The sequence below is a fragment of the Tamandua tetradactyla genome, chromosome 23 (assembly GCF_023851605.1).
Source record: "Tamandua tetradactyla isolate mTamTet1 chromosome 23, mTamTet1.pri, whole genome shotgun sequence".
NCBI lineage: Eukaryota > Metazoa > Chordata > Mammalia > Pilosa > Myrmecophagidae > Tamandua > Tamandua tetradactyla.
The window spans coordinates 55,935,243-55,945,292 of NC_135349.1; the positions used below are offsets into that span (position 1 = coordinate 55,935,243).

The window sequence follows — 10,050 nt, forward strand, 5'->3', positions numbered from 1 at the left end:
TTCCTGGGCGGTTGCTGTGCGCATGCGTGCGTGTGTGTGCGTGTGTGTGTGTGTGTGTCAGCGTGTGAGTACATGTGTGCATGTGAGTGTGTGACTGTGTGTGCATGTATGAGTGGGCACGGGTGCCACGTGAGTGTGAGTGGGCACGTGGGGGGGGGCGCTGGGAGGGCCTGCAGAGCCCGCGGTGCACGACGCCGTCTCCTGAGCGTTCTCTCCATTCCACCCCTGCCTTGGGCTGATCATGGGCTGAGCCTGAGTGCCCGGGGCTGTCCCCAGGTTGGGGATTCACTCCGTGGCCCCGGCAGAGCTGCCCGGAGACCCTGCGATCTTGAGTGCAGGATGCCGCCCCTGCCCGAGGGCCCCCCACCCCGCACAGAGCTTGGTGTATGTGCAGTGTGTGAGTGCATACATGCCTGCCGCCCTTCTGGGGGTGCAGCCTCAAGGGAGGAGCAGCTTGGGGTGCCCTTGGCCCCACTGCCCCCGCACAAGCTGTGGGACTGCAGGGGTCACACTCTGCAACCCTTTCTCTGCTCCTGTGGATAGAAGACCCAAGAGTGGGAGCGGGACATGCACCCCCACGAGGGCAGAGCCAGGGAGTGCCTGAGCTGTGTGTTCTTGGCCAGGCAGATAGGGCTCGTGGACTGGGGCACTAACCGCTGCCCCTGCTGCCCGCAGTGCGGCCGTCTGGGAGAACATGGCACGCATGTGTGTGAAGACCCAGCGGCTGGACGTGGCCAGGGTGTGCCTGGGGAACATGAGCCACGCCCGGGGGGCCCGTGCCCTGCGCCTGGCCGAGGCCGAGCCGGAGCTGGAAGCCCGCGTGGCTGTGCTGGCCGTGCAGCTGGGCATGCTGGTGAGCGGGCGCCCTGCTCAGGGGACAAGAGAGCACCTGTGGGTGGCCCTTGGGAGCCCTGAGCTTCAGCCAGAGGCCAGGAGGCACTGCTGGGAGGGGGGCGAGGAGGGGAGGTGGGTGTGCTGCAGGCTCTCGGGGTCACGGGCTGGCGCCCCCCATACCCCAGAGGGTCGGGGTGCCCCAGGTAGGCCTTCAGTGGCACCAACAGGACCTCCTCACACCGGGCCTGAGGAAGCCCCATTACCCCCCCACCCCCCGCTCTGGGCTGCCCTTCCCGCTGTCCCCACATGTGCCCAGGGCCACCACCCAGCTGGCCGAGCTCACGGCCCGACAGGGCTGGAGGGTCCCAGGAGACAGGGCCCAGGGTCAGGCTCAGCTGCGGCCATGCCCGGTATTGGGGTGGCTCTCTGAAAACAGGCACTCCGCGGGCATCGGCCCCTCCTCAGATGCGCCCCCTGGCCTCTGTCCCCTCTCTGTTCTTCCCCGGTCCTGGCACTCCCTTTCGCTTTGATAAACACGTGACGTTGGGGCTGCCCAGCCCGTGGGGGTCCCGCGCGGCCCGGGCTCCATCCACCTGGTGCAGTGGTGACGGCCTTCCTGCCTTCCCGCAGGAGGACGCAGAGCAGCTGTACAAGCAGTGCGGGCGCTATGACCTCCTGAACAAGCTCTACCAGGCCTCCGACCAGTGGCAGAAGGCCGTGGAGGTGGCCGAGCGCCACGACCGCGTGCACCTGCGCACCACCTACTACAGCTATGCCAGGCACCTGGAGGCCGCCGGCGACTGCGGCCTGGCGCTCAGCTAGTGAGGGCGGGGAAGTGCCTTTCGGGAGAAACAAGCCTTTCTAACACAGGGTTTCTCCTGGGGACTCAGGACCTGAAACCCCACCCCCGTGAAGCCTGTCCGCAGTGGGAGTGCACCCACTCCAACCTACCCCCAGGCCCAGGGGCGCGTGGGCAGCCTAGGAAACCGGTCCGGCCACCCGGGGCTGGTGTAGAGCATGTGGGCTCAGGCCGAGCGAGCCGCACCTCCCGCCCCGATGTGCTCCCACTCGTGTCCGTGCGGCCCCGGGGGCGGGCGGAGGTGACTATACCTCCTCTCCCACAGCTACGAGAAGTCGGACACCCACCGCTTCGAGGTGCCGCGGATGCTGGCGGAGGACCTGCAGTCGCTGGAGCTCTACGTCAACAAGATGAGGGACAGGTGGGCTCAACACTCCCGGGGGGCGGGGGGGCGGGGCGTGCAGCCGCCCCTGGCTTCCGGTGCCAGAGGCTCCCCACCCCGCGCATGGCCCTCGCGTGCCCGGGGAGGTCCTGACGGAGGCGCCGCCGCAGGGCCCTGTGGAAGTGGTGGGCGCAGTACCTGGAGAGCCAGGGCGAGATGGACGCTGCCCTGCGCTACTACGAGCTGGCGCAGGACCACTTCTCCTTGGTCCGCATTCACTGCTTCCAGGGCGACATCCAGAAGGTTCGGCCCGGCGGGGGGCGCGGGGACGCGTGCGGGGGCGCATGGGGGGCGGGGGCGGACGCAGGGACGCAGGGGGGCGGGGACAGGCGCGGGGACGCAGGGGGCGGGGGCGCGGGGATGGGCATGGCCGTCAGGCCAGAGGCAACCCCCAGCTCCCGCGGGGTCTCGGCAGGCTGCGGAGATCGCCAGCGAGACGGGGAGCTGGGCAGCATCCTACCACCTGGCCCGGCAGTACGAGAGCCAGGAGGAGGTGCGGCAGGCCGTGCACTTCTACACGCGGGCGCGCGCCTTCAACAACGCCATCCGCCTCTGCAAGGTGGGTGCTGGGCCCGAGCCCTCGCCCTCCGCCCACCCTGGCCCCCACTGCACCCTCCGCTCGGGCGTCACGCCAGCCCCTGGGGCGGGAAGCGTCTCCCCGGCTGCTGTGTCAGCATGTGCAGGCGCGGCCTCTAGAAGCAGGTGCACAGGTCACGCCCACCCAGAGCAGCCCAGGGCCTCGCTGCAGGAAAAGGCCATATCGGAAATTTCTTGCAAAATTCTTTATGAGAGGAAAGGAGGGGGGGGAGAAGCTTCTGGAAATTCCAATGCACAATCCCAGAAGAGCATTTTGCCCCAGAGAGAAGTCACAGTCCAGCAGATCACCTGGAAGCATTTTCAAAAAAATAGGCAGTTTCCACCGGAACGAGCAGTCTGGGCAACGTCCTTCAGGGCTTGCCCTCAGCCTCTCCCCCCCACGCCGCCCCCCACAGGAGAATGGCCTGGGGGACCAGCTCATAAACCTGGCTCTGCTGAGCTCGCCCGAGGACATGATTGAGGCGGCCCGCTACTATGAGGAGAAAGGGGAGCAGATGGACCGGGCGGTCATGCTCTATCACAAAGTGAGACCCTACCCCACGCAGGCCAGCTCCCCTCGGTGGGCCCCGACGTGGGCTCTTTGTGTCAGGGGTGAAGGGTTGGACAGCACGTGGCTCTGCCAGGGGTCTGGCCTTGCAGGAGAGCACAGGCCAGAGCTCAGCATCCACTGCTGTCCCAGGCTGGCCACTTCTCCAAAGCCCTGGAGCTGGCCTTCGCCACCCAGCAGTTCGTGGCTCTGCAGCTCATCGCAGAGGACCTGGACGAGAAGTCAGACCCGGCCCTGCTGGCGCGCTGCTCGGACTTCTTCATCGAGCACAGCCAGTATGAGAAGGCAGTGGAGCTGCTGCTGGCCGCCAAGAAGGTGAGGGCTGGGGGCCTCGGGCTGGGGAGGGGTCAGGGCGGCTCGGTGTTGCCGCCTCTGCAGGCCGGATTTCAGGTGGGACGGGCCTGGTCGGCACTGACGCTCACCTCGCAGTGCCCCGCGCCCACCTCAGGTGTGGACTTCTCCCCCTCATACCCGGGGCGCCTCATGGCCAGGCAGCTGCAGGCGTCCTAAGTGGGAAATCTCTCTTGATAGAAACCAAACGGAGTTACAGAAAACAAATTGTCAATCGTACAAAATCGGCTTGTCTCCATGAAAAACTCCTTGCAGGCATGGCGGTGCGTGCAGTTTTGTTTGTAGCTACACAGCGGTGGGAAGAAAATTTAGCAGGAAGGTGCAGCAACCACATGTTAGAATGTCCCAACAAATGAGAATATAAATTCTCCCTCAGGCCAATCCTGGAAAAACACCACGGGTTTTCTTTAACTAGATAAGTTAATTCTGTGTTCCACAGGGAAAATTAGGTGAGCCAGAGTGGCCAGGAGAAAACTTGAGAGGGTGTTTGAAAGAGGTGATTCAACCTCCCCAGTTAGGCAGGAAAGCTAAAATAGCTGGGGACTGATGCACACTTGGGCCTACAGGCCAGTGGACAGTATTAGAGAATCCAGAAATAGACTGAATGCTTACACGCATTTAGGATGTGATGACGTGGGTGGCGCCATCACCTGGGGAAAGAAACCAAAGCAACCCCCACCCACCTTCAGGTTCAGAGCAAATCCCCACATCAGAGCTCTCAGGGCGTGAAGGAAGCAGCCCAGCGGGGGCTGCACTGTGTCCTGGGCCCCCTTGGAGGAAGGACGCTTTGATAAAGTCAGCCAAATAAAAATGAAAACCGTGCATGGGAAAAAAGCATAAACCAAGCTACAGTTAAATGGTAACATGAGAAAAAAATGCATTCTCTTTCTATCCAAGAGGTGAATTCTGTAAGTGTATATACAATTCCTATGAACCTCCAGTAGATTTGCCAACAATCCCGAAGGAGAGGGCCGGCATGTGCAGGCTTTATACCAGAGGACAGTGTGGTCTGCCTTGTGTCTATGGAGAGAGACGGGGCAAAACCCGTGGGGCCTCGGCTGAGGCCGGGAACGGTAGAACAGGTGGAGGTCTCGTCCCCTGGCCTGGGAAGCGCCCATTTGCACGTGCAGCAGAGCCCGCTGAGGCTGCCCGGGGACCCGCCCTGATGGGGATGTTTGCCCACACTGGTCCTTGCGCGGGGACGCGCTTGCCCGGGTACCGTGAGCGTGGAGCGGGTCCTCGGCAGGGACTCAGCGCACGGCCCCTCTGCAAGCTGCGCTGGAGCAGTGCTGAGTCCATGTAATTTAAAGCAGTGTGAGGAAGAAATCACGACTGTGCCCTTGCCCCTCTGCCTCAAATGTAACATAAGCAGGGGACCCATGTGCCCCTCCTTCTGGAATGATGGTAGAGGCAGTAGCAAGGATGTGTCTTGGGGTGCTTTCAGCTGGTAGGGTGTCGCTGCGTCCACCCGCCTGGCCTAGACTGGGGCTGCCCCCGGGTCGCACGGCCTGCTCCCCCTGCCACCGCCCCTCCTTGGGGTCTGTGTCCTCTGCAGTATCACGAAGCCTTGCAGCTCTGCCTGGAGCAAAACATGACCATCACTGAGGAGATGGCCGAGAGGATGACTGTGCCCAAGGACTCCCAGGACCTGTCCGAGGAGTCCCGGCGGGAGCTGCTGGAGCAGATCGCCAACTGCTGCGTGCGCCAGGGCAACTACCACCTGGCCACCAAAAAGTACACGCAGGCCGGGAACAAGCTGAAGGTGGGGGCCCTGGGGCCAGGGCGGGATGGGGCGGGGCCAGGGGCAGGGGTGTGGCCAGCGGGGCTGGGGCTGCTTTCCCAGCGGCCAGGCCATTCAGAATCGCAGGGAACAGCCAGGCACAGGCCTCGGGCTGTGGCGCGGGTTCTGCCTGGAGCCGTGGTGCTCCGCCACCCCCAGCCCTACGTGCCCTGTCTAGGCCATGCGCGCACTGCTCAAGTCTGGGGACACGGAGAAGATCGTGTTTTTTGCCGGAGTCTCCCGACAGAGGGAGCTCTACATCATGGCGGCCAACTACCTGCAGTCCCTGGACTGGCGGAAGGAGCCGGACATCATGAGGAACGTCATCAGCTTCTACACCAAGGGCCGGGCCCTGGACCTGCTGGCCGGCTTCTACGACGCCTGCGCCCAGGTCCAGCCCTCCTGGGGGGGGGCACCTGGGGGGGGCACCTGGGGGGACCTCTGGGGGGCACGTGGGAGTCCCGGCTCCTGACGGCCCGGCTGCGGCAGGTGGAGATTGACGAGTACCAGAACTACGACAAGGCCCACGGGGCGCTGACCGAGGCCTACAAGTGCCTGTCCAAGGCCAAGGCCAAGAGCCCGCTGGACCAGGAGACCAAGCTCGCCCAGCTGCAGAGCAAGATGGCGCTGGTGAAGAGGTTCATCCAGGCCCGCAGGTGGGTCGGCCCGCGGCCAGGCCCGGCCAGCAGCTCGCCTCTGCTCGGAGGCCACAGCCTTCTTTCTTCTGGGGTGCATCCCGGCTCCCCATGGGTGGTCCTCGTGCCCCGTGTGCCCCTCGTACCCCCCACGCACCTCTGTGCCCGCCATGCGCCCCGTGCCCTGCCTGGTCAATGTGTCATGTGAGGGCGGTTCTCCAAAGGGGCTTCCAGGTCTTTTATACAGCCCGGGTGGTGAGGGGGTCAGGGGGTTCCCGAGGCATGTGGGCTACTGGGAAGCCTCTACCCGGGGCCGCCAAGCAGAGGTGCCCTGGGGCCTGCGGTGTGGCCTGGCCGTGCACTGGGACGTGGAAGCTCCTAGAAGCACGCTGCCCAGAGGCGCCCAGGGAAGGGGGAGCCGAGGCGACCATGCGACCCCGTTGGCTGAGTGCCCTGCAGCCCCTCGGTCCCCACGCTGGACCCCGCCCCAGCTGCCTGGCTTCCTGCCCAAACGCAACGCCTCACTCGGGCCTCAGCCTGAGTGTCCCTGACCTGCACTGTGGGCCCTGCGGCCCTGCCCTGTGGGCCCTGCGGACCTGCACTGTGGGCCCTGCGGACCTGCACTGTGGGCCCTGCGGCCCTGCACTGTGGGCCCTGCGGACCTGCACTGTGGGCCCTGCGGCCCTGCCCTCCGCCCCCGTTCCAGTGTCCACTTCCCAAGGACAGGGCAGGTTTTGTCCAGCTGTGCCTGGAGGGCAGGGCAGGTTTTGTCCAGCTGTGGCCTGGGGGGCAGCCCCTCCTCTCCCTTTCTCCTCCTTTCAGCCTCCCCACCGCCACCACCTGCTCTGCTCACGCACCTTTGCCCGCATGTCCACCTGGACACCCCCAGCTGACCGACCCGCATCCTCTTGGTCCCCCTCCATTCTCAGGCCCCCCTGCAGACAGGGCCTGGGGATCCCTGACCTTGCTCTTGCTCTTGGCTCACATGTCCTTCGAACCCCACAGATCCAGCCCCCAGCTCCCAGCCCAGCGGCTGCTCCTCTGGTCCTCCCACTCCACGTCCCGCCACACCTGGCCCGCCGCTGACCCGCATGGTGGACCTCCCGCTGTCCCTTTCCCTGGCCATGCCCTCCTGGCTCACCCTCGCCCCACTCCTCGGGAACAGCCCCAGGCTTGGCACCCTTGGCAGGTGTCTGTCAGATGAGTCCCTTGATTCCAGGACCACCAGCCACCCGTTCCACCAGGACCCTTCCCACCTGCCCTGCTTAGGCCCCATGTGCCCCCGCAGGGCCTACGCCGAGGACCCCAAGGAGGCGGTCAGGCAGTGTGAGCTGCTGCTGGAGGAGCCAGAGCTGGACAGCGCCGTCCGCCTCGGGGATGTGTACGGCTTCCTAGTGGAGCAGTATCTGCAGCGGGAGGAGCATCAGACGGTGAGGCTGGGCGGGACCTGGCGGAGCCGGGGGGTGGGGGTGGGGGAGCCCGGGAGGCGAGGGGGCCTGGGGGAGGGAGCCCAAAGATGGGGGGGCCGGGGTGAAAGCTGTCTTCAGGTGTGGTGGGGGCCTGGCTGCTGCTCTCACCTCTTATTTTGAACTAATTTTAAACCTTAGAGGTTGCAAGACAAACAGAACGCACATGGCCCCTCTGGCCGGGTTCCCTGGTTCCCCCCTGCCGCACCTTTGCCAGCACTTGCTTACACGCGTTTTCTCGCTTTCCTCTGGGTGTGAAGTGTCTTCTTCTGACTGCTCACAGGGTGCACTGCGGGCACCTGCCTTTGCTTCAGCGTCTTGTCTGAGCAGCCGCAGGCATCCCACGCCCCCACCCCGCTGCCAGCCCTGCCCCTCCTGGTGCTCACCGTGGTGCGAGCGTCCCGGGTCACGCAGGGCACTCACAGCCCGGGGACCTTCCGCGTGCTGCTCTCATTGCACATGCAGTGCAGGACGGGTGGGGACCTGCATCCAGCCCCCTTGCTCCCCTTGCCCGCCCGTGATTGGCGTGTTAGCGACATTTGCCAGTTAGCGCTGCCTCCGTGCCCGCCCTGCTGCCGCCACCCTGCGCATTCCCCGAGGTCGGCCCCCTCTCCGCACCTTCCCCAGCCTCCTGCTGTCCTTCCGTGCTGCTGGTCTCTGAGGGCTGGTGGGTCACTATACCGAGCTGGAGGCCGGTGCCACTGCGACGGCTGCCCTGGGGGCTCCTGAGCCCGTCCCTGGCCTAGGCTTCTCGGTTACTGTGCGGTGGTGTGTGGGCACGTGTGTGGACACGAGTCTTCCTTTCTCCAGGGTAGGCAGCACGGTGGGCTCTGGGTCACCTGGTCCCTAAGGGAACTGCCAAGCCCGGCCCAAGCGGCAGCTGCATCCTGCGTTCCCAGGGTGGTGTGTGCAGGGCTGGGGTTTGGCGTCTCCACAGTCCTGCCTGGTGGCCCCGGCACCCTCGTCTGCGCAGCAGCGCCCCGGCCCCTTTGCCTCCACGCCGAGGGGTGCCATGTACTCCAGGGTCCTCATGCACTAAGGGGCCCTTGCTGTACGTGTCTCCGTCCGCCAACCCCTCCGGGGGACCCTAAACCCGGGTCTGGGGCACCATTTGTGCAGTAAGCACTCGGGCACCCTGGAGAAGCGAGGAGGAAAGAAGCAGTCTGTTGCTGCCCCCGTGTCGGCCGCCCCGGCTGCTCTCTTCCCTCCTAACAGCCTGAGTCCCGGCTGGCTCCGCTGCCCCGCCGCCCGCATGAGCCCCGTGCACAGGCCCCAATAGGAGACCCCCTTCCGCCCGCCCACGTGGAAGTCCTTTATCTGTCAGGGCGCTTTCGCCGGGGGGGAGGGACGCTGTTCCGAGGGGCTGGTCTCCTCCTCTCTTGAAAGGCATGTGTCCGCCCTCGGCGACCTGCCCTGGCCCTCAGGCGACCTGCCCCTGGCCCTGGTGATGCTCGGCGGCAGCGGTGTCTGCCCCTCCAGGGAAATGTCCTTCCCTCCTCCTGGCTTCTCCCGTCTCCTCTTCACCCTTGGGTTTCCCCAGGTGACAGTGTCTCCGGACTTGCATTGTGCTTATCCTGCATGGGCTTCACTGACTAACGGATCTGTAAAAGTAGGTCTTTCACCAAATTTGGGAAGTTTCAATCATTTTTCTTTCAAATGTTTGTTTGTTTGTTTCTGCCTCGTTCTCTTCTCTTTCTGGGACTCTAATTAAATAGTAGGCCTTTTCATGTGAAGTGTACACAGCTAACAATGATTGAAGCTCTGTCATTGTTTCCAGCCTTCTTTTTTCTTCCTTTCTCTGTTCTTTGGACAAGATGACTCATATTGATCTCTCTTCAGATCTGCTGGCTCCCTTTGGTTCTCTCCAAACTGGTGTTAAGTCTTCCAGCACTTTTTGTTTGTTTGCTATGTGGCTGGATCACATTTCATTGTTTTTCCACATGAGTGTCCTGTTATGCAGCACCACTTGTTGAATTCTTGTTTGTTTTTACTTGTTTTGGGGGGACTGCATGCGTCTGTCTGCTGCATGGCAGGTGAAGATTCTCCTACTGAAGCACCCTCACAACTTCCACACTCTTCATTCCACATTTTGTATGTTCAGCCCTAGAACTTGCACCTAATTCTGTGTTGTTTCCTTACCCAAATTTCCTATTGGTTCATTTATAAAAAACACGTTTTCCTTTGTCCCACTGACCATGGCCCTGATTTCCACTCTCTGGTCTTTGCTGCTCATTCTGACGTCTGGATTACGGAGCTCCTCGTTTGCCTTTTCTCTGGGCATGTTTTTGTGTCCTTGATACTGCGACCGGTTCTTTGTGGAGACACCGGGTTCAGTTATATTCCTTCAGAGAGCATTGCTTCGTGCTTTGAGGCCATCCTGCTCGCCCCTGTGTGGTGGGCACTGCGCTCCCAGCCCAGGGCGTCTGGCTCCCCGTGGCGTCCCAGCATCCACGCCACCCCCGGGCACACGCAGGCAGCTGGAGTTAGGCTGGGAATTGGACTCCCTTCTGTCACTCTTTTCCAGCACCGCACACTGTGGTCACCACCACCGAGTGGGCGTGTGGGCCCTGTGGCCAGGGCCTAGTGCAGGAGCCCCCTG

The 10,050-nt window shown here is 63.4% G+C and overlaps 1 protein-coding gene across 2 annotated transcripts in view; it reads left to right on the plus strand.

Moving 5' to 3' along the window:
* The window catches only part of IFT140 (intraflagellar transport 140), a 73,252-nt gene that overhangs the window by 61,023 nt on the left and 2,179 nt on the right, over positions 1-10,050 (plus strand). For both annotated transcript variants that reach the window (XM_077142255.1, XM_077142256.1), the window contains exons 19-29: positions 676-853; positions 1,465-1,655; positions 1,959-2,054; positions 2,186-2,318; positions 2,491-2,634; positions 3,068-3,196; positions 3,352-3,534; positions 5,126-5,332; positions 5,529-5,741; positions 5,840-6,006; positions 7,274-7,415. In XM_077142255.1, the coding sequence (XP_076998370.1) occupies positions 676-853; positions 1,465-1,655; positions 1,959-2,054; positions 2,186-2,318; positions 2,491-2,634; positions 3,068-3,196; positions 3,352-3,534; positions 5,126-5,332; positions 5,529-5,741; positions 5,840-6,006; positions 7,274-7,415 (1,783 nt within the window). The remainder of the gene's footprint in view (positions 1-675; positions 854-1,464; positions 1,656-1,958; positions 2,055-2,185; positions 2,319-2,490; positions 2,635-3,067; positions 3,197-3,351; positions 3,535-5,125; positions 5,333-5,528; positions 5,742-5,839; positions 6,007-7,273; positions 7,416-10,050) is intronic.